The sequence below is a fragment of the Stegostoma tigrinum genome, chromosome 15, assembly GCF_030684315.1.
Source record: "Stegostoma tigrinum isolate sSteTig4 chromosome 15, sSteTig4.hap1, whole genome shotgun sequence".
Lineage (NCBI taxonomy): Eukaryota > Metazoa > Chordata > Chondrichthyes > Orectolobiformes > Stegostomatidae > Stegostoma > Stegostoma tigrinum.
The window spans coordinates 34,224,827-34,249,751 of NC_081368.1; the positions used below are offsets into that span (position 1 = coordinate 34,224,827).

Here is a 24,925-nt window from a genome sequence, read left to right on the forward strand (position 1 = left end):
GTGATGGTGGTATCTGGGACACTGAGTCATACCTTAGACAATGAGTATGAATTTGTCGAATTGTTGCTTGACCAGTCTGAGACAGCTCTCGCAATTTTGACACTAGATCCAGGTGTCAGTGAGGAGGTCTTTGCAGGGTCGACAGAGCTGTTCCTGCCATTGTCTTTTCTGATTCTTCGGTTAACGTCAGGTGGTGCATCCAGTTTCATCTGTATTGTCAAAATCTGTAGTTCTCACTGCTGTTCCACATCACACACCACTTGTTATGTCTGGCCAACCCGAAAAAGGCCACCCATTTTTGCCCACACTATGTTTCTGTTAGTCGACGCCAAAATGCAAGCTCCTAAGCAATAAGCCTTTTCTTTCCTTAATTAATCCTTTTCTGGAAATCCAAGTACAGTACATCCACCAATTCCCCTTTATCCACAACACATGCTGCTTCCTCGAGGAACTCCAATAGATCAGTCAAACAGGATTTCACCTTCACAAAGCATTTGACTCTACCTAATCACATTGAGCTTAGCCAACTGCCCTACTGCAAGACTTTTCATATTAGCTTTAATGTTTTCCTTACGACAAGGTTGAACTAATTCACCCATAGGTTCTTCATTCTGCCTTCCTCCCTTTTTGAATAAAGAAATTACATTTGCTGTCTTTTCAATCTAGTGGACCCTTTCCTTAATCTCAAGAGCTTTTAAAAATGAAAATCAATACATCAGCCCTCTCACTAGATACTTCTTTTAAGGACGCAGTCTATTCGGTTAAGGTATTTATCAGGTCACAGCTCTGAAAATTTATTCAGTACCACTGCACATGCAGTTATAAATTTTCCACAGTCCTTCCCTCCATTCCATTTCCTGATTTTTAGTCATTTCTGGGATGTTACTTGTACTCTCTAAAGCAAAAACTGATTAGATTAGATTCCCTACAGGGTGGGAACAGGCCCTTCAGCCCAACAAGTCCACACAGACATTTGGAGCATCCCACCCAGACCCATCCCCCGATATAACCCACACACCACCTGAACACTACAGGCAATTTAGCATGGCCAATCCACCTAGCCTGCACATCTTTGGGCTGTGGGAGGAAACCGGAGCACCCGGAGGAAACCCACACAGACACGGGGAGAACGTGCAAACTCCACACAGACAGTTGCAAGGCTGGAAATGAACCTGTGTCCCTGGCTCTGTGAGGCTGCAGTGCTAACCACTGAGCCACCGTGCCGCCCATGCAATATACCTTCCATCCCATCTGGCACCATTTTATTTTCTATCATGAACGGCATTTTCAATATTTTTTTTTCCTTTTAAAATACTTATAAGACCGCTATTTTAAATATTTCCCTTATATTCCAACCGTTTATTCAATATGTTTTAAAGCCATCATTCTTTGCTGCCTTTTTTGTGCTATCCAATCCTCTGACTTGCACCTGCCTATGTACAATTATGTGCCTTTTCTTCATGTTTGACAACGTTTTTCGCTGGATGTTGTTCTGTTCCTCAGAACATTTCTGACTTGTTAGAATGCAGTAATTCTGTATAATCTGAAATAGCCCTTTACATGCTACATCACCAGAACATGCTATGCTATGAAACTATCCCAAAAACATTCAATCATCTGGTCATCCAGCTTTCCCAATCTATATATTGATTAAAATCTCCCAAGATTATCGATATGCCTTTCTGACAAGCTCCAAATATTTCTTCCTTTCTACCTCACTTCTATGTGGTTATTGTTAGGGGGCATGTGTAGCCACTCCCACTTCTTGCTATTTTGTCACGTGGAGTGAAAACCTTGATGACATGGATAAATGAAGAAAGATAGGCAACATAAAACCTTCAAGTTATCTCTATTTTCTTGCTAGTTACAAAGCCAAAACACCAACTTCTATCTTTAGGACAGGTTCAGGTATAATGCTTTCCAAAGTCAAAAAGTTTTAATATTGGAAATAGTTTTTCTAACGTAAATACGCCAAATATTAGGTATTTAAAGACTGAATATACAAGGACAGCATCAACAAAAAGCATCGGTATCAGCACAACTACAAAGTACAAAACACAACAAGTCCCAGAGTTTGATCTGAACAAGTGGCTCTCAGCTAGCAATACAGAAGGGACACCAAAACTATTCTAAAGGCCACAAGTAGTGGGGGTGGAGGTAGGAAACACATCACATGGTGATCAACAGTGCAATTGAGTAATCTTATAACAAAATACACCCCCTCATCTACTCAAATACAAGTACTATTGTTTCAAATTTAATACTGCATTTTTAGCTATGAAAGCAATTAAACAATTGTTGCAAGTTAAACATAAATCAAAGCAAATTGGCTATATTTTTAAAATGGAAATCCATCTTTCAGCTGTGGAAGTTTGTTGCTCCAGACTGAAACAAAACGTACTGTCTCTCCGTTATTTGATATATAGATTCTGTAGCAGATTAATTAGTAAAGACAATACCTAGCCGAGTCTCAAAGACCAGTAAGTCTGAGGCCTGATTTCCCTATGTGTTTAGTCAGCTGATCATAAGAGGTGCATTGGGAGGATACAAAAATTGGATTCATTCTCCTGTATTAGGAAGGAGAGCAAAGGTCAGTTAGGATTTTCACTTCTGATTACTATCTTCAGTGCAATGTTAGTTTATAGCAGAATATATAATAACTTATTACTCGTCTAGAATAAATTGTGTCCTTAATAAAAATATACTTCACGTTAAATAAACCAAGTCTACAGTTAGAATATAATTAACTTTAAAATCATAAAATATGAAAAGAGAAATAGAGTTCCCACTTCTGCACTCTAGAATGCACTTTTGTGGACTTTAGGTGATCAGGATGAAGCCCAACACTCAACACAAATCAACAGCCTGCCATACTCCCCATCTAGGTTCTCAACAATAAATACTCAAGGAAGTAATTATACTACTGGTAGTATTCCAGATAACTGGATCTCAACATTAGCACATGACTTTAGAAGCAGAGGGAAAACACCACTGGGTGGAGAAAAAGACTAATTGTTTTACAGACATAAATTAATACACTGACACCAGAATTTTGATTGTGAAACAAATGGCTCAGATTCTAGTATTATGCAGAGATGACGATAACAACTCCACAAAACAGTAACATAAATAAAACACCGCAACTGCTAAAAAGCTGAAACAAAAAACACCAAACCCAAAACAAGTCGCAGGTTCTGTAAATGAGCGGATGGCTATACAGTGAGGTTGAAACTTCACACTGTGGTCTTTTTGTCCCCAAGTACTTTCCCCACCCAGAAGGGCACTATGATAGGGGTGTGTGTGTGTGCGCGAGTGTGGGAGTGTGGGAGAGGAAGAGGGAGAGAGAAGGAACATGTTCCTTTGGTGGAGTACAGTCCATACTTATCTAGCTCAAACACGTGAAAACTATATGTTAATCACGCACTACCCTAACAAGTATTTTACTAAAATTATTCAAGCTTGTAATGTAACCTCTTTATGTGGTCTCGAAGCAACATTCAATCCCTTTATTACACATGAATGTATTAACTTCAGTGAATGGTTAAATCTTCTGTCAGAAACATCAGTAATGGCCACAGGTGTGCAAAGCCACCAACGTAGGGAGTAGGGTCCACATAATTATCGAAGACAAAGGAAGCTTCAGATCCAGAACAATGCTTACTGCAAATTGTGGAATGACAGTAAACTACAAAGGGACATTAGATCAACTGTTGGCCAAGGGCTGTTCACACATACAAACAGCAGCCTGTGAACTGAACATATGCAGGCTCCAGCCAGTGACTAAATCCTTATCTGGTGGAAGACTAGGAGGTAATCCTAACAGTGTCCTTGGGGTGAGCCTATTATGGAAAGACACAGGCTCGCTAGATGAGCTTTAGAACAAACGAAAAATAGGATACCACAGTTCAAAAAGATAAGGAGAAAAGGATAAATATAAAAAGGATTTTGGGCAAGTAAGCAGCAAATAGTATGGAGATCAACCTTCATGAAGTTGACGACCTCATGCTTGGAAAGTACACCGAGGACCAGGGAGAGATATGCTAGCCAGCATGTGCTCCTATTCTCCGGTAATAGCCTTTAAATTCTTTGGCTATTCAGGGAACATCAGAAAAACCTAGTGGGTGTGTGTAGATTCTAGCCTTCTAGGGTGGCACGGTGGCTCAGTGGCTAGCACTGCTGCCTCACAGTGCCAGAGACCCAGGTTCGAATCAAGTCTCGGGTGACTGCCTGTGTGGATTTTGCACATTCTCCCCATGTCTACGTGGGTTTCCTCCAGGTGCTGGGTTTCCTCCCGCAGTCCAGAAATGGATATGTTAGGTGGATTGGCCATGCTAAATTGTCCATAGCACTCAGGGATGTGTAGATTAGATGGCTTATAGTAGAAGGGTCTGGGTGGGATGCTCTGAGAGTCTGTGTGGACTGGTTGGGCCGAAGGGCCTGTTTCCACACTGTAGGGATTCTATGATTATATTCTATGAAACAGCACACATGCAATTATACTGTAGTCTGTTTCAACTACCTAATGAAGTCAGTGAAAGATAGTAAGAACTACTGATGCTGGAGTCTGAGATGACGCAGTGTGAAGCTGGAGGAACACAACAGATCAGGTGGCATCAGAAGGGTCTGAAGAAGGGTCCTGACCCGAAACATCAGCTTTCCTGCTCCTCCGATGCTGCCTGACCTGTTAATGAAGTTACTGGTTGGTTGCTATAGATTTGACTCTTTGCACCAAGCCAATAATAGTCAGACGCAGTACCCAAGCAACAATATAATGTGAACTGACTCAAGAAGAAGTTCGGCACAACTCGCTGTTAACAGAAATTGGTTATACGTGAAATTTTCCAGACTCAGTTTCATGCTCATAGGACTGACTCGTCTCGAGTACACATGAATACAAAGATCAACATTTTGTAACAGAATCTCCTGTCAGTCTATTAAGTTGTGCAATAACAGCAGTGACTAGTCTCTGCAAAAAAAAGTAATATGTTCAAAACTTAAGCCTGTAATTCCCTGTTTCTTTCTAATGGCAACACTTCAATGGCTAGTCAACTAGCAAACCAGTCAGCACCTTTTTCTCCTTTAATTATTTGAAATTCAGCAACGGTGTTTTCCTGATACAGCAGCAATATTCAAAGTTCTGTACTACCGGATGAAGAGTAACTTTAAAAAAGGAATTAGACAAAAACTTGATGGAAGAAAAAAACAAGCACTTCTAATGGAGAAAGAGGAGTGTAGTTTGTCCTAAGAACTGGCATGGACGTTTATATTTTTAAAAATTTGCTCGAGCAATGTGGTCAACCAAATAGGCATCTTTTGTGCTGTCATTTTGCAATTCCAGGTTTGCATCATTTGGAATACAGATAATTCTCAAAGCATTATACATGACTCAGGCCTAATTTGTTACTTTGAGAGGTGACATGTGACAGGACAACGTATGGACCAAAATCCTACTCTCTTCAAATGGAAGGAATAATAATGAACAGCAAGGAAAAGAAAATCGGCATTACAGACAAACAAAAAAGAGACAGGAGAAAAATTGATCAGTTTCACTTTTAGCAACAGAGGATTTTACTACCTTTTCTGCACCATGCCAGCGTAGGAAGTTTCCGGTGTGTCAGTTCATGTCGGAGATTTACTATCCACTCTGGTATGTTCATCTAGAAAAGAATTGGGAAATCCTGAGCATCACTTCAATATTAGCCTCCTAATTAGCACAAAATCAGAACAAGGTGCATTTGTCATGTTTTAAAAATAATTGTGGTCTTGGTCCACACTAAATTGAGACTATCCAAAATTATTTTACTAGTGAGCCAGAAGACCATTTCATCACATCAATCAGAACTGGATTTAAACACAAGAGCCAGAGGGAATATCTAAGTTCTTCAAATTTGCTTCTCCCACTATCAGCACATACACAATTACCAGGTACATTGGGAGATTTGATCGTTCATTCCAAAGACTTTGAACTTAGAATCAATTCCTAATATTGGCTAGATAGGGAAAAACGAGTCTTCTAAAGGCCATCACTAGATTGGAAAATAGCATTAGAAAACACAACCCATTTAAAATAAATTCTCAAGAGCATGTAACGCTTTAAACTTTTAAAAAAACTTACCAACTATGAAACTGTATATGAAAGGTCACTCACCTGATGGTAATATTTAGTCAGAAGAAGATACCCTTGTTATTTGGCAAGTTAACAAATGCCAACCCAAACAATATTTATAGCATTACAATTGTCTTCCACTTCTTTGAACCTGACAAGGCAAAATTAGAGTCCGTGGAAAACCAAGGAAAACCCAGGCCCATTCTCCCACCCCTACATTTCCCTTGTCTAACCCACCTGACCCAGAATATTCCAGGCACTACAGGCAATTTAGCAAGGCCAATCCACCTACCCTGCACATCTTTGGACTGTGGGAGGAAACTGAATCACCCGAGGCTTTTTTTTTTTTTTGGGGGGGGGGGGGGGGGAGAGCGCTTTAAGGAGGCAGTTGGCCACAAAAAGTAACTTCCACTAGAAGCCAACGAATGAAATTTTAAAAATTCTCCTCCAAACATTCAGACAGCACATACAAAATGAACCAAATGTCAACCACATATTTCATATATTGTACCTAAATAACGTATGTGCCACCCAAGTGTGGCTAATGTTTTGCAACAACATGCAAAATGCCTGCAGAAAGTGATCGGGAAAATAGCTTTTAAGTTTATTCCCACAAGTTTATTATGATTTAAGTTTTTTCTTTACAAATCTTCTCATTTTAAGAATAGTCGACTATTTTACAATTCTGAATACAGTCCCAAACAAAAACTTGACAAAGATATTCAATGAGATAAGCAGTCAAATTTTCAATGCAGTTCCACAGAAAAATCAGTTAACAAAAAGAGAACTTTTTCCTGAAGAACGGTCTAGGCCCAAAACGTCAGCCTTCCTGGTCGGGCCTGCTGCATTCATCCAGCTCTACACTTTGTTATCACAGAAGAGCAAGCCAGCTCTGCAAAAGAGTTGCATGACCTGGTAGCAAACAACCAGGGGACACAAAATAAAACTATTCAAGATTAGAGGTGAACCTGCAAATGTGGACCAAGGGTCAAAATGCAGACAAATGAGAAAACAAAGAAAACTGCAGCCCTGGTGTTTTAATTGCTTATCTAGATGCTTCCTAAATATCGTAAGATTACTGGTCTCCACCACCCTCTCAGGCAGCATGTTCCATTTATCAATCACTCTCTGGATAAAAAAAATCCTCAGATCTTCTCTAAACCACTTGTTCCTCAACTTATTCTTATGCCTGCTGATGTCAGACATGTCTGCCATAGAAACAAGATTGTCACAATCTATTGTCTATGCCTCAGTTTTGTATGACACAGTGAGATCCCCGAACCCCTGCCTCAGCCTTTTCTGCACCTAGGAAAACCCAGCCTGTACAGTCTCACTTTATAAATGTGATTTTGAATCCCAGGAAACATCTTAGTGAATCTTCTCCTTTCCCTCTTCAATATAATCACATCCCTTCGAGAATGTAGCAATCAAAACTGCATAGCTTTTCCAATCCATAGCCTAACCAATGCTTTATGAAGTAGTAACAAGACTTCTTTGCTCCAATGCTCACATCCAAGCTACTGAAGGAAAGGGTTCCGTATGCCTTCTTCACTGCCTTATCTACTTGTCCAGACACCTTCAAGGATCTGTGGACTTGTACACCAAGGTCCCTTTATTCCTCAGTAATCCTGAGGGACCTACCATTCATTGTGGATATCCTTGCTTATTAGATCTCCTAAAATTCATCTCTTTACACTTATCAGGATTAAGTTTAATCTGTCATTGCCCTGCCCAATTTAATAGCTGATCAATATCAGACTGTAGCCCAAGACCATCCTCCTCACTGTCAACACCAACACCAATTTTCCGACCATCCACTAACTTACTAATTAAAATTTCTACAATCTCTTCCAAGGCGTTAATGTTCATAACAAACAGCAAGGGTCCCAACACCAATCCTTGTGGCACACTGCTGGTCACAGGCTTCCAATTACAACAATAACCCTCCACCATCACACTTTGCCTCCTGTTTGTAGGCCAGATTTGGATCCAGTTTGCCATCTCGCCTTGGGTCCCATGGGCTCTGACCTTTTCGACCAGCCTTCTGTATTGGACCCTGCCAAAAGCCTTAATAAAGTCCATGTAAATCATACCAACTGCACTACCCTTAACATATTTCACCAGCTTTTCAAAAAATTTAATGATATTAGTCAGACAGGCTATCCTTACAACAAATCTGTGTTAACTATCCCTGATCAAGCCCTGAATTTCCAAGTGTTGAAATATCTTGTCCCTCGGATCTTCTTTCCCTACATAATTTCCATATCACCAGCATTTCCATATCACCAACTTCAGAATAACCAATCTAATTACCTGGCCTATCCTTGCTGCCCTTCTTGACTGAACAAAACAACGATAGCTATCCTCCAGTAATCTGCCACTTCGTTTGTGATCAGTAAAGTATTAAATATCTCTGCCAGGACCCAGCAATCTCCTCCATTGCATCCCACAGCATCTTGGGGATAATCTCATCAGATCCTAGAGATTTATACACCTTTATGCCTAATAAAACATCTAATTTCTCCTCCTCATTAATTTTAATATGGTCTAGAACTTTACCATTCCAAATAAATTCCTGGCCACAATGTCTTTTGTTGTATTTAGAGGAAATAAGATATTCACTTAAGACCTCAGCCACATTGTGTAGCGTCATGCGCATGTTGTCCCTTTGGTCTCTAATAGGCCCCACTCTTTCCCTGCCAATTCTCTTACACTTGACATATCTCAACAAGCCTGGGGTTTTCCTAACTGCCAAGATAGTTTGTGAACCCTCTAATTATTTTTCTTATGCAACCTCCTGCACACTCCTTACTTTTGAAAGGCCTCCACTGTTTTTAGTGCACTTTCCCTGACATGTTTCTTTCATTTCCCTTATCAAATTCTTTACAACCAAAAGTTCCCTGTACCTGCTCCCCACAACTGTTGCTCTTCAAGCAACAGGATACTTTTTTTAAAAATTTCACTTTTCAGATCTGGATCTATCTGCAAGTAGCTGTCCACAGTCTATGTTTGCCAGATCCTGTCCAATGATATTGAAATTAGCCTTGCCCTACTTTAAACACTTCACTTCTCCATCTCCCTTCTTCCCATCCTTCTCCCTTCAAAAAGCCCACCCACTGAAGCTTAACTGGTTTCATTCCCTTGGATTCAGTCTAGCAGTGCCCTATCTCTAGTAGGACAATGGGCTGATGTAAGCAGCTCTTCTGGATGCATTTTAAATATGCCACCCCATCTAATCCTTTCACATTAAGGCAATCCCAGTCAATGTTAGCAAAGTTGAAATCCCTTACAACTCTTACCCTGTTTCTCACACCTTTCTGTGATTTGCTTCCACATTTGCTCCTTTATCTTCTTCTGTCTGTGGCAAACCCTGCAGTATAACCCCCGAGTAGCTGTCCATTTTTTTTTATTTCTAAACTCCACCCAGCTGGCCTCATTTAAATACCATTCCAAGCCATCCTCCCTCATTACTGCCATGGTGGCTTCCCTGATCAATAATGCAACATCCCCACCTTCCTTAAATGGCCAACCACATCGTGCCGGAAACTTCTAACCCTGGAATATCGAGCAGCCAGTCATGCCCTACCTTCAACTATGTCTCACTGATTGAAACAACATCTTCTGGCCTCATGTGGATGAATGTAGTGTTGATCAGCTAGGCAGTCAAGCTTCTTGCATTAAAATAGATACAATTTAGCTTTCTGGATTGCCCCTGTCTCTTATCAGGCCCATGTCATCCACCTGCTTAACTGTCCTAACATTCCTTCCATACCTGATTGGACCTAATGGACACCTATTCAGTGTCTCATCCCCCAGCCAAGTTAATTTAAAACCTCCCCATGAGCAGCCAATGATGCCAGACCCATTCAGGTACAGATCCAATCTACCGGAGAAACTGTCTCAAATGATCCAAACAGCTAAAGCCCTCCATCCAACACTTCCCCTTTAACGATATGCTCACCTCCCCCATCATCTTATTCCTACACTCAGCAGCACATGGCACTGCAAGTAATATAGAGATTACCATCTTAGTAGCCTTCCTCTTTAATTTACTATCTAATTCTGTAAATTGCTGTTGCAGGACCTCTGTTCTTTCTCGATCCATTTCAGTGATACTGTCATGTCCCACAATTGCTTGCTGTTGACCCACACCCCCATTCAGAATGCCCTGCAGCTGCTCAGAGACTGGGCCCAGCAGCAGGAAGGCAACATACCATCTGGCAGTCTTGTCTGTAGCCACAGAACTATCTGTCAGTTCCCCTCACAACTCAGTCCCCTATCACTAAAGCTCTCCCAGCCTTTTTGCTCCCCTGCTGTGCCGAAGAGCCAACTGTGGTGCCACTAAGTTGGCTATTGAGTCTGCAAGAAATAACATGCACTGTAAATAAAAAGAAGCATGTTGAAGTGCTGTATTTTTGACAAGGTGCCACATAAAAAGGTTAATCTGCAAAGTAGGAGCTCATGATGTACAGGGTAACATATTAGCATGTACAGAAGATTGGCTGGCTGGCAGAAAATAGACAGTACACATAAATAGGTCTTTGTCTGATTGGCACAGTGTAGTGAGTGAACTACCACGCTGCAGTATGTGCTAGGGCCTCAGATTTTGGATCAGTGGCTTAGTATGAGGGGAGCTAAGGCATGGTAACTAAATCAGCAGATGAGACGAAGATATGTAAGAAATTACTAAGTTGCAACAGTCTTGCTAGACATATGGCTGCTCAGAGAGATGTAACTGGTGGTGATTTAACCTGACCAAGGCAAGAAGAGGTCGAGAAGGATTGCCCCTCACAGTAACCTCAGCAGTGTGGAACTGTTACTCTGCATCACAAACCAGCCATCCAGCCAGTTGAGCTGATTGATCCCTTGGAAAACATTATGCAGGGGCAAAAGATTTTAAGTACTTAAAGATTCCCCAATTTACCTAACTTTTAGACTCAGGTTGACAAAAAGTACAGACCAGGCTTTTGTACACAAGAACAATGGCTAAAATTACAACTAAATTAACTCTAGCTAGAGATAAACAATTATAAACTGCTGACAAATTTGATTAAGCTGTAATTAAAATGCTAAATATCCTACAAACTATTTATCTGACACACGAAAAAAAACGGATGTTGCGGACAGACGGAAATCGAGGAATGAAGTCCTGTAATGTCTGTTCACAGGAACTTCTGAAGTAGTTCACTCTGACCTGACTGCTGCTTCTCAGTCTTTCTTAGACCATAAGACATAGGAGTGGAAGTAAGGCCATTCGGCCCATCAAGTCCACTCCGCCACTTAAATCATGGCTGATGGGCATTTCAACTCCACTTCCCTGCGCTCTCCCCGTAGCCCTTGATTCCTTCTGAGATCAAGAATTTGTCGATCTCTGCCTTGAAGGCATCCAACATCCCAGCCTCCACTGCACTCCGTGGCAATAAATTCCACAAGCCCACCACTCTCTGGCTGAAGAAATGCCATCTCATTTCAGTTTTAAATTTACCCCCTCTAATTTTAAGGCTGTGCCCACGGGTCCTAGTCTCCCCGCCTAACGGAAACAACTTCCTAGCGTCCACCCCTTCTAAACCATACATTATCTTGTAAGTTTCTATCAGATCTCCCTCACCCTTCTAAACTCTGATGAGTACAATCCCAGGATCCTTAGCCATTCATCATCCGTTAAACCTACCATTCCAGGGATCATCCGTGCGAATCTCCGCTGGACATGCTCCAGGGCTAGTATGTCCTTCCTGAGGTGTGCGGCCCAAAATTGGACACAGTTTTCTAAATGGGGTCTAACTAGAGCTTTATAAAGCCTCAGAAGCACATCGCTGCTTTTATATTCCAACCCTCGAGATAAACGACAACATTACATTCGCTTTCTTAATTACGGACTCTACCTGCAAGTTAACCTTTAGAGAATCCTGGACCAACACTCCCAAGATCCCTTTGTACTTCTTTTCCAGAAGCTTCTACTGATTTGCATAGGGAACAAGGTGGCTACTTCATTTATAAAAAAGGGTTCTGGTACATTAGTTAAAAGTCACAGCTTGCAGCAACTATTGAAAGAAAGATAAACTGATTTTCTCCATGTTTAAGAGTGTTTTTTACTGCAGAAAACAGGTGGTGAGCTGATGGTGGTCTAAAAGGTTTCTCACGTAACTGAATAGCTTAAGGCTGTGAACAAAATGCAATCACAATTTTTGGCAAGCAGATCTTTTGTCATTGGTCACAAATCCAAGACCAGTTATCAATCAGGTACTTGCACCAAAAGATCAAACTGTACATAACCCCTCGGCTCCAGTTGGTCCACAATCATGTTGTGACCACTACTGAAAATAGCAGCTGTTTAGACAAAGCTTACAATGAGTATCAAAATACTCGCTTTCAAAACATGCAGCAAACCCCGGTTGTTAACACGGTTTTCTCACTTCAGCATACAAATAAAAGTAGAAGCCATTTCTTTTTAAATGGTCTTTACAGGAGACCCAAGGACAAAAAATAGATAGGTCAAGGCAGGAGGCAAAAATCTGATAAATGAGCATAATGTTGGAAAACATGAAGGTACCCAGTTTGAGAGAAAAATTGAGAAAAAGCAGAGCAGTACGTAAATAGAATGATTGCTGATTTCCAAGACGCAGAAGGATTTAAGTGTTCTACTGCATCAGTCACAAAACATTGGCACATATGTACAGCAAGGCATTAAACTGGAATGCTATATTACAAGAGGAACTGAACATAAAAAAATTACGGATGGTGCAACAGTTCGGCTGAGGCCCGGACCCAGCCACCCTTTATTTATACAAGAAGAGTCCTTGACTCGAATACTGCCTCTTCATAGTCAGCTCTCAAAGTGCCAGAATCTCTTACACGCCTCTTTCTTTCTGTCAGCCAGGGCTCCCTAACTGGACTAGGTTAACAGCCCAAACAGGGAACTCATTCTATGATAACAAAGCGTGGAGCCGGATGAACACAGCAGGCCAAGCAGCATCTTAGCAGTAGAAAGACCGACATTTCAGGCCTAGACCCTTCATCAGAAATTCTATGATGTCCAGCTGGCTGACCTCATTACAATCACCACAGATATATTACAGTTAAACAAAATGTGCTGGTGAAACCGCATTTCGAACACTGTGCGCAGTTCTGGTCACCTTAAACGATGCAAATCACTAGAAACAGTTCAGAAGAGGTTTATTAAATTGAAACTTGGAATGAATGTGTTGGGCTTGTTTCCACTGGAAGTTAAGAGTAGTTAGGGGTGACTTGATTGTTCAGTATCTCATAAGTTTCAGTCATGACAAGGTGTGCGTGGAAACAATATTCTCTTTTGTGAATGAAGCCAGAACTAAGAGGCACCGTTTTAGAATTATAGGGGTGCCTCTATCAGGAAAGGGACAAACTTTTTTTCCTGAGGGTTGTGCAAACTTGGAACTCTCTGGCACAAAAGATAGTGGCAGTATGTTTACTGAATATTTAAGGTAACATAGACAGGTCATAAAACTACAAGTCCACAGAAGCAGGAAACGATTTCACCAATTGAAGCTGTGCCTCCTTTCAATGAGATCATGGCTGATCTGATTATCCTCAATTCCACCTTATTGCCTTTGCCCTGTAACCGTCGACCCCCTTACTGATTAAAAATCAATCTCTCAGCCTGGAGTATACTTAACTACAGCCTAAGTTAATTATCCTCAGAGAAATAAAATTACTCCTCATCTGTCTTGAAACAGGCAACTTCTCCCACAAAGGGAAGTAACCTCTCATCATTCACCCTGTCAAACCTATTAAGAACCTTGTATGTTTCAATTAGTTTGCCTCACATTCCTCTATATTCTAAAGAGTACAGGCCCAACCTACACAACTGCTCCTCATAAGAAAATCCCTCTGTATTGGGATCAACCCAGTGAACAGTCTCTTGACTACCTCTGATGCCAGTTTAACTTTCCTTACACAAGTTTGCCAAAACTGCTCATAGCATTTCAGGTGTGATTGGACTAGTGTCTTGTACAGTTTTAGCAGGATCTACCTATTTTTAATACCCCAATCCCTTTGAAATAAAGGCCAACATTCTATTTGCCTTCCTGGACAAGAGCTTTTTGCAATTTCTGCACAAGAATCCCCAGATCCTGCTGCGCTACAGCTTCCTACAGGTTTTCACCATTTAAAATAAATTCAGCTCTTCTATCCTTCACATCAAATTGCATAGCTTCACATTTTCCCACATTACGTTCCATCTGCCAAGTTTCTGCCCACTCAAAATCTGCTCGTCAACTTTGTGTTAACCTCAGCACTTGCCTTCCCGCCTATTTGTCATCCACAAACGTGCCAAGCATAGTCACATCCATCATCAAAGTCATTGAGACATATTGCAAAACAGTTGTGGCCCCAGCTCAGATCCTGGTAACGTTCAGTTAGGTTGCAATATTGAACATTACCCTCTGACACTAACTGTTTTCGCTAGCTAAACAATCCTCGATCCATGCTAGGTAACTACTCAGAACACCATGGGCTCTTATCATCTCAAGTAGCCTTACATAAATGATCAAAACCACTTCTGAACTCAAACATGTTACATCCACAAGATCTCCCTGCTCCAAAGCATTGTAATAAATTTGTCAGGCTTGATTCCACCTTCAGAAAGCCATGCGGGCTCTGCATAATTGTATTTTATATTGCCAAATGCTGTACTATTGCACCTTTTATGAAAGACTTTGAGCTTCTAAATATCCAATGTTAAGCTAATTAGCCTATAGTTATCTGTCTTGCGCCTCCTTTCACCTTTGAAACAGAGGGTTACAAACAGTTTTCCATTCCTCTGGGGCTTCTCCAGAATCTTGGGATTCTTGGAAGATTACTACCAGTGCATCTATTATCACTGCAGCTACTTCTTAAAAATCTAACCAGCAAGAGCATTCAAAGGTTAACAACAGTAGATGGGACTGTGAAACTCAAAACTAGCTAATCAACTATGATCTTATTCAAGAATAGAACAGACTGGAGAATATGTATGGCCTACTTCTAATTTGTGTGTGTTTTCATATTCATCGATTTCATTCATAATAACATGACCAAGACCTTGACTTGGACTCCGATGTTTAAAAGCAATAGGTTTGTTGATATCTTGCACGTTGTTGGAAGACTGACTATTTTCAGTGGTCTTATACAATTTCATCCCATAAATTCATCACTGGTTCAGTTCTACGTACAGGTGGAACACTAGGTAATGTACAGTTGCACACATTCCAAGCTGGTATTCATTTCTCCTTAAGATCATCCCATTAGGTGTTGTGGCTGCACAAGATCTAGGCTCACTGCCCACTTTAGATACTTCTGTGGACCACCAGGTTATAGCGTACACTTGCATCTTGCACCTACAAATGGACAAAGCAATTCTCCACACCAGTCATTGGTTATCTTCTTTCTCTCTTGCTTTCAAGAGTATTGTCTTCTTCCCCAAGTGTATAGACTGGCAGATGACTAGCAAGGTTGTCCTAACTGCCTTCTGAACAGGATTTCTGCTGATGATGGCAAACCCATATACAGAGACTACAGGTTTAAGTGTACGATTGGAATATGGAGATTTTGTTTTGCTTCTCAGCGCTGCATAATCAATCTCTTAGCAGTGCGAACCATTTGCTTAGGAAGGCAGTTAGATCTAGGGCATTATGAGGAGGCTGGTATGCCTCATGCTCCTACGAAGATCCACAGTTATACTGTGACTTTTGTTAAGTATGATCTTTTCAGGTGTATCAAAACAGACAGAATATTGTACTCATTATGTATCATTCAAGGTAAGAATTCCTTGTTGGATGATTGGAAGGTTCAAACTAGCTACTGCCCTGTAGAAAAATCACGAACATTGCAATTTTAAACAGTACTCTTGTAACAGAGAACAAAACCTCTGTGCATCGATGTGGCAACATTATTATTGCTGGTCCACTACAAAAGGACAAACATTTCAATGCCACTGCACCAATTCAAGAAATGAGTGCTCCACTACAAGCAGCTACGTTTGATTTACTTTTAAGTTGCATAATTGACTTCGAAAAATCCAGATGCAAACCCTCCAGAATTCTGACCAGTCAGATGTTCACTCTCTCACATATCATTCTTGGCTAAGATTATATGCTTAACCATTTTTTTACAGAATGCCTATCACGTAGAAAGAAGCCATTCAGCCCATCAAGACTGCACTGATCCTCCAAACAGCATCCCACCCAGACCGCACCTCCCCGACCCTATTCCCATAATACCACATTTCCCACGGCTAACCCAACTAACCTGCACATCCCTGTACACTAAGGGGCAATTTAGCATGGCCAATCCAACTAATCTGCACATCTTCGGACTGTAGAAGAGAACAAGAGCACCCAAAAGAAATGCCTGCAGACCCAGTAAGAAGGTGCAAATTCCACGCAGACAGCCAAGGCTTATACCAAACTTGGTTCCTGGCACTGTGAGGCAGCAGTGTTAACCACTGTGCCACCATGCCATCTTTACCTTTTTTTTAGAAAGGTCACTCATGGGATGTGGCATTGTAGGCTGGGCCAGCGTTTATAGTCCCTCTCTAGTTGTCCTTGAGAAGTGGTCGGTAGAGAGCCACCATCTTGAACTACTACAATCCATTTAGTGTAAAAATACTATTAAGGAGGGAAGGGAGTGAAGGGAAGGAGGGTGTTCCAGGATTTTAACCTAGCGATACAAAGAACAGCAAAACACTTCCAAATCAGGATGGTGGTTACATTGGAGGGGAACTTGTAGGAGCAATATTCCTCTGTATCCATTGCCCTTATTTCTTCTAGATGGTAGTGGTTAAGAGTTTGGAAGGAGTTTTCTAAGTAGCCTTTGTGAATTTCTGTGGTCCATTTTGTCGATAGTAAACACATTGCTGCTACTGTGAATGACTACTAGAGCGGGGTGAACCTGGTGCCAACCAAGTGAGCTTTGACCTGGATAGCTTAAAGCTTTGAGTGTCACTGATGCTACTCTTATCCAGTCAAGTTGGGAGAGTTCCATCACACTCCTGACTTATGCTTTGTCAGTGGTGAACAGGCCCTAGGGAGAGGGTTACTCGCTGCAGTATTCCTAACCTCTGAACTTCTCTTGTTGCCACAGTATTTATGGCTAGTCCAGTTCAGTTTCTGGTAACCAAGAAGTTCAGAGATGGAAATCCAGCAACGGTAATGTCAGTGAATGTCAAGGGGTGATAGTTACAGTTCTGGTCGCCATAACACCGGAAGGATATGGAGACTTTGGAGAGGGTAATGAAAAGCATTTACCAAGATGCTTCCTGGTTTGGAGAGTATTAGCTAGGATGACAGATCAGACAAACTTGGATTGTTGTCCTGAAACAGAGGCAAAGGGGTAACTTGATAGAGGTTTACAAAATTGTGAGAAGCACAAATATAATAGATAGTCAGAGCCTTGTTCCCAGAGTCTAAATGTCAATTACTAGGGGACATAAGTTTAACGTAAAGTTTAAATGAAAAGAAAGAGGCAGGTTTTGTCTCACCACCACACCCCACTTGACTCACATGCATGAGCTCGCACACACACACATGCAGTGTTGTATTCACGTCTATCATTTCTATCAAAAATTGTTATTATGCAATGTTTATAAACTGTGTGTGCAAATAGCTTACCTCACTTGCCAAACGTCTCAGTGGGATTGCAATAGCTTTCTGCTTCCTCTCAGTAATCAGATTAACAAACCTAAAAAGTTAAGAATCCAATATTTTTAAACATGTAGTCACTAAAATTACCTAAATAATCTGATAAAATCGAAATAAATTGCAGTGCATATATCCAATTATTGCAAATTACCCAACTAATAGAATCGATTTTTTGTGATCAGTGTTTATAGTAGTCATGTGCATCTACCAGTAAATGGTTTAACTCTTATTTCAAAACACAATTGAAATTCAGGCTCATACTACAACAGGGATAGGAGGAACTGTCGATGCTGGAGAATCTGAGATAACACTGTGTGAAGCTGGATGAATACAGCAGGCCAAGCAGTATCAGAGGAGCAGGAAAGCTGACGTTCCGGGTCGAGACTCTGGTGCTTGGCCTGCTGTGTTCATCCAGCTTCACACTGTTATCTCAGATTACAACAGCTCAGTAATCAGTTTCTCACAAAAATACATCAATTGAGCTGGTACATTAGAGGACTGGCAAAGGATTCTGATGTTTATTACTTTAAAATTAAGTAAATACTATGATTTATCTACCTGTATTTAGACTGGTTTGCTCTGAAATTAATTTCTTAAATTTCGTTTGTAGCTTCAGCGTTAAAACTGTATTTGTCAGCAAACTTGTGTGAAGCAAAATACCAATTCCCTGCGTAGTCAGTTACAATGACAGTTTTTGTCCCCTCAGGTCATAGAAACCTTGGGTTCACTTGCCCATGTTACTTAGTTTGCTGAAACTGCTATAGAAAGATTTCACCATAAATTCCACAAAAACTGTTTGGACTTTAGCAGGAAGAGGAATCTGAGCTGAGTTAGCTATTTTCAGTGAAAGAAAAGACTTGAGGAACAGAATTAGCCTGAGGGGTTGTGGGTAACTGAAGTGAAGACAGAGCAGTCAGCTTCTCGATCATTGATCAGTAGTTCCTCATGAAAGCGATACATACGTAGATGTCAATCAAGTTTTAAACCATGGTTTGTCAGAATTCTCTGTTAAGAGCCACAAAGAATGAAAGGAAACTTAAGACACACCGATTGCTCCAAGAGGGCTTGGCAAACTGGAACTGAGCAAGGAAGCCAAAATTTGTAGCAAAGACGGGAGGCAAGAATATGGGTAGGAGAAAGGGACCAAGTGTCATAAGAAGGACACTCAAAATGCCGACGTTAAAGATAACCTTTAACCTTCTTTTGAGCACTTTTTGAGGCAACAAGTAGGGGGTCAGTTTACATGCAAGTAATATTTCAAAGGTCGAACCATTCTGAAATATGATGACATAAATAGCATCAAGGCTTTTAATTTCGTGTCATTTCACACAGAGATGGACACAGCACGTGTAACCCAACTGGCACTTCAGTGCAGGTTCTCCCACTCCAATTTCCCTTCATCCAACTCCACTTCTCGAGCCCTCCCTTACAATGAGAACTCTAGCCCATCTTCTGGAGAAGCAGACTGTGTCGAACAGGGGAAGCAGTGAATGTGAGGAGAAAAAAAAACAAAAAAAATCAGCAAGATAAAGAGCTGGCAAGTGGAAAGAGAATTCCAGCCAAATGTTCAGGGGGGTGGTGTCAGCTGGTACAGGAGATAGTTTACTACACTACAATACGTTACCTGACGAGGGCAAGCCCGTAGGAGTGAATCAGTTCATTAGATGCGGTCTCCCCAGCCTCATCCTGAAGTTTACATTGCATCAGAGCTTCAGTGCACTCCACAGCGAGTGGAGTGCTACTGCCATATCTGTAAAACAAGGACGAAAGAAATGCAAGTTCCATTAAATATCAGTGTAACTACAACAATGATCAGCACAGCGCTATGGGGTAAAATAATGGAAGAGTATAGCTAGTTGTGGATTAAACAAGCAAAGATCCTTTACATACACAAAACCTTCTGCAGCACAAACTTTTAGAAACCTAACAAGCTAGACTGGCAGCAGACCATTGCTAAGGCCTACTACACAGCCAAAAAAAAACGCAGGTTCCACATGTTGTCCTGACATTTAGCTTTCTTAATTTTCAAATTCTGCACCGGGTTTATTTCATCTGTGAAAGTCGAAAGACTGAGGTGTATGCCATTTTCATTTAAACTGGAGGGAGGTAATACAATGGCATAAAGACTGTATTTTTACTTTGCGCTTAAGAAACTGTGGTCTGAAATGAGAAAGTTTTAAAACCAGCATTTGAAAGGGGGGATGAAAGTTTTGAAAGCACATAATCTGATAACTATTGCAGAGATTGTGTAGAGAGTTTGAGAGTTTGAAAAAGCAGTAATTGAAGTTGAGGTTCAGATCATTTGGAGCCAGAGTGGGTACACCAACGTAGTTTTTGCTGGCAAGAAGTTGTTCATTGGTCAATGGTCAGTATTTTGCCTGCCAACCTGGAGCTAGGAGCAAGGTACTGCAACAGACTCAGAAAATCAACTCGCAAGTGGTCTCTGTTTTCTGCAGTCAAAACTCACTTTAAACCTGAAGAAAGCCAGTTTATCTTGCCTGCAACAGTTGTTTCACACCAAGACTTTGAAATAACACGTCAAAAACCTTTTAAAGTGAACCAGCAACCTTGTGTATTTTACCCACCACTGAATGGAAGCACCTGGAGAAAAACAACTGAAGCATGAGCTAGCCAGCAGTGTCAAACAAAGGGAACAAGGGCCACTGAACGGTCTTTTCAGTTGTCCGAGCCAGCAAGAGAGAGTACATAAAGTTTTTAAAAAGTTTTAATTTGCAGTGTTATATACAGATGGTTTATAACTGCTATTTCTAGTACTATTTATTACAAGTAGTTAAACTGTAACGTCTTGTTCAGCACAGAAACCTGGCCTGAAATTCAGGTAAATTATAGAACTTCACATATTTTTATACAACCTTTAATGTTTGCAACATTTCCAGAAATAATGGGATACGATTTCCATTGGAAATCTGAAACAAAACATAAGTTACTGGAAAAGCTCAGCAGGTCTGGCAGCATCTGTGCAGAAAAATCAGAGTTAACGTTCTGGGTCCAGTGACCATTCCTCAGAACTGGTCTTGCAACTTATACTGAATTCGAAAGGCAAATTCTGTTTCTCCCTGGGCAGTCAGAGCCAGGCAGCTGTACAGCATGGAAACAGACCCTCTGGTTCAACTCATCCATCTCAACCAGATTTCCTAAATTAGCCTAGTCCCATATCCCTCTAAACCCTTTTTATTCATATACCCATCTGGGTGCCTTTTAAACATAGTAATTGGGCCAGTTTCCACCCACTTCCTCTGGCAGCTTATTCCATTGTATGTGTGAAAAAGTTGCCCCTTAAATCCCTTTTATATCTTGTTCCTCTTACCTTAAACTTATGCCCTCTAATTTTGTATTCCCCTTGGCTATTCATCTTGGATTCATTTTGGCTATTCACCCTACCTCATGATTTTATAGACTTCAAAGGTCACCCCTCAACCTCCAAAGCTCCAGGTAAAAATAGTCCCAGCCTATTCAGCCCCTTCCTAATGCTCAAGCCCTGGCAAAGGTTTTCTGAACCCTTTCAAGTCTCACAACATCCTTCCTATAGCAGGGAGTTCAGAATTGAATGCAGTATGCCAGAAGGGTTGACGAAAGAAAAGAGACCTAGGAGTACAGGTGCATGGTTCCTTGAAAGTGGAATCACAGTAGACATGGTGGTAAAGGCGGCATTTGGCGTGCTTGCCTTCATTCGTCAGTGCACTTAGTATTGGAGTTGAGATGTCATACTGTGGCTGTACAGGACATTGATGAGGCCACTTTTAGAATATTACATTCAGTTCTGATCTCCCTGCTATAAAGAAGATTTTGTAAACTTGAAAGGGTGCAGAAAAGATTTGCAAGGATGTTGCCAGGATTGGAGGGTTTGAGCTAGAGGGAGAGGACAAATGGCTAGGACTTTTCCTCCTGGGGCATTAGAGGCCGAGGGATGATCTTACAGAGGTTTATAAAATTACGAGGGGCATGGGTAGGATAAGTAGCCAAGGTCTTTTTCCCAGCATAGGGGAAAGCCAAAGCCAGAGGGCATAGGTTTAAAGTGAGGGGGGAAAATTTATAAGGGACCTGAGAGGCAACTTTTTCATGCAAAGGGTGGTGTTTGTATGGATTGAGGTATCAGAGGAAGTGATGGAGGTACGTACAATTACAACCTGTGAAAGGCATCTGGATGGGTACATGATGAGGAATGGTTTACAGGGATATGGGCCAAATGCTGGCAAATGGTACTAGATCAGTTTAGGATACCTGGTGAGTGCAGACAAGTTGGGCCAAAGGATCTGCCTCTGTGATGTATAATTCTATGACTCGCTCCACAGATGATTTAGACCTGATGGGTTTCTCCAGCATTCTGCATTTGTTATAAATGAATTTACATGTTTAAAAGGAAGCCAATTTAACCAGGCTTGAGTTCACAATGAGAGTTTATTAATTACAAAACAGGAAAATTAATGGCACAACACACAGACACAGATTAGGAATAAAAAGCAAAATAATTTAAAAATTCAACAAATATTCAAATCATGTTTGTGATAAACTGATTGCTACAGTGGAGGTTACCAGTTCCCTGTTTTTGGACTTCCCAATCACTGGGGAACACCCTTCTGTGTTTACCTAGTCTGACTTAGCCTAGTCTAAAATTAATTTAATAAAATAGCAAAAATTAGATTCTTAATTACAAATGCACAAACACAAAATACAGCACCATTTAAATCTACATACACAGTGCTGAACTGCAGGTGGTATTCCACTCAGACAGAGAGCAAGATGATGCACAGGAGAGAGACAGTACAATGTGTCTTGGCTTGAGTGCCTCTTCTCAGGTCCAAGTGCAAATTTGCCTCCGGTCCAGGATAAACAGCACAGCGAGTATACAACAAAAACAGAAGTTGCTGGAAAAGCTCAGCAGGTCTGACAGTATCGGAGAAAAAAAAAATCAGAGTTAATGTTTCGGGTCCGGTGACCCTTCCTCAGAAGCGACGGTACCTAGGAAAACATCAGTTTACACATAGAAGATAGGGAATGGGAGCGCGTAGGGAATAAATGTTCGGTGGGGATAAAGCCCAAAGAGAGAAGAACAGTTGGATAGACAAAGGAGTTGATTACACTCTGGCTAGGAGGGTAGATAACTGTTAATGCGGACTGTTAGTGACTAGAATAAACAATTTCCTCCTAGAGAATTTCAGCACCTGAAAACAACTGGTGACAGCATTTCTCACAAAAGTTTCTCCCAAGTTACAAGACCTCATGTAACCAACACACTTTCACCACAATTCCATTTTCATCTATATTGCAGAAAAAAACTAGATCATTCTCTGTATCAATGCATCCAAAATTCAATTTTCATGCACGCCTCACACTTTACAAGTGATTCCAATTCTTGACTCTCAAAGACCGACCTTTAAAACAGCCTTGTGAGCAGCTCTCTCAATGCATCAAGATCGTCACAGTGTTCCAGTAACTGAAATAGTATGCCTCTGTATGAGGGACATCAAAATGCTTCAGAAATGTCAGAGCATTCCTGCAGAGAATCCAACTCATGGCAAAGTCTGCAGATAGCACACTGGGCCCCATCCGCCAATTCATAAGCCATTAAAGTGGAAGAAAGTCATCTTTCATCCTGAAGGGCTGTCAAATAAAGATGAATAACCATTTGAAATGTGTATGTCAGGGATCAAATCGATTAATCAACTCAACCCTAGGAGTACGTGATCTTGTATAAAATGAGAAACAATATCAAGAAAAAAGTCTTTAATTTGATGAACTGTTCCACTAATTATGAAGATAAAAGGAAGAGGGTTGAACTAAACTTACTATAGAGAAATTTAGCATGGACGAGAAATGTTTCCCAACGTCGAAGTAAAACGACAAGGTAAAAAGGACTTCCAGGTACGCTGGTGGATCTGGGAATTAGCATCAAGCTCGTAACAAAGAGAAGGCTAACTGACAATGTAAATGCAACTATATCATTGATGATGATTCTCTGTGTGTAAAATTCACACTTCACCTTATGCAGTTGTTGTATGTTGCAATGCAAGTGGAATGATTGAAAAGCAGTTCGATGGCGAACTATGAAGAACGGCCGGCCTTTCCCACAGCTTTTAGAACTCGACCCCTCATCCTTCAGAATCGCCCCGCCTACCTGCTCTTCCAAGCGGAGATCCTGTCTAGTGCATACCGCTGCAACTTGCTATCCCTGCTGTACAGGTACTCGATCACCTGGTCCCACTCCGCCCGGTTCAGCCAGGCCACCACCAACCCGCGCCTCTTCCTCCCCGCGACCATTACAGCTACACCGCACCTGGCTGCCACGCATGCGCATCCACGCGAGCGCACCGAACTGTCTCCGTGATTGACAGTGCCTTTGACCTATCATTGAACGGTGTTTCCGAGGCCCCGCCCATCCGCTTCATGGGAAAACCAATGAAATGGGGAGGCTGGGGGCTTGACTGATGGGCGTTTCGAGCCGCCTGAAAGTTGTGTGTCTCTTGAGACGGTCCGATGTGGAAACTTTCAAGTTAAACAAGGGTTCCGGACGACTGAAGCACCAGATGAGAGAGTGTCTCCTTTGCTGAATTGGAATAAGAGAATTAAACCATTCAGCATCGAGGGAGACTTTTCAACCCGTCAAGACCATGCAGATTCTGATGAAGAGTTAGTCACTGTACTCGACACGTTAACTCTGCTTCCTTTATAGAGATACTGCCTGATCTACTGATGTTCTCCAAAAAATTATGTTTGTTCTTTCAGATCGTGCTGCTGCTCTGCAGGGGTGACGCGCTGTAGATCCTCCCCTGTAATTTTGTTTTAAATTGTCCAATCACCAGCTATGTTAAAAATGGTTTCCACATATTCTTGTTGCTTCTTTTAACAAGTATATGCGCACCCGTTGAATACAAACCAGTATTTTTTTCGCTTCATCGTGACTTCCTTGCTCTTGGACTCTTTTCCCTTATTTATAAAACATAGTGTATCATTTATCTTATTAATTACTTTTTCAACATTTCCTTGCTATTTTCAATGATTTAGTAATAGAGGTATACAGCAGAGAAGCAAACCCTTCAGTCAAACTCTCCTCCCCGCCTCCCTGACCTGTTCTTCCTCTCACCCATCCCTTCCTCCCACCTCAAGCCGCACCTCCATTTCCTACCTACCACCTCATCCTGCCTCC

General features: G+C 41.3%; 1 protein-coding gene across 1 annotated transcript in view; it reads right to left on the bottom strand.

Moving 5' to 3' along the window:
• las1l (LAS1 like ribosome biogenesis factor) overlaps nt 1–24,077 on the bottom strand; it is an 83,233-nt gene extending 59,156 nt beyond the window's left edge. The window contains exons 1-4 of the mRNA XM_048544181.2: nt 23,897–24,077; nt 19,385–19,510; nt 17,731–17,800; nt 5,576–5,657 (exon numbers count right to left, since the gene is read on the bottom strand). Of these exons, the coding sequence (XP_048400138.1) occupies nt 5,576–5,657; nt 17,731–17,800; nt 19,385–19,510; nt 23,897–24,039 (421 nt within the window). The 5' untranslated portion in view covers nt 24,040–24,077. The remainder of the gene's footprint in view (nt 1–5,575; nt 5,658–17,730; nt 17,801–19,384; nt 19,511–23,896) is intronic.
• Between the last annotated feature and the right edge of the window lie 848 nt (nt 24,078–24,925).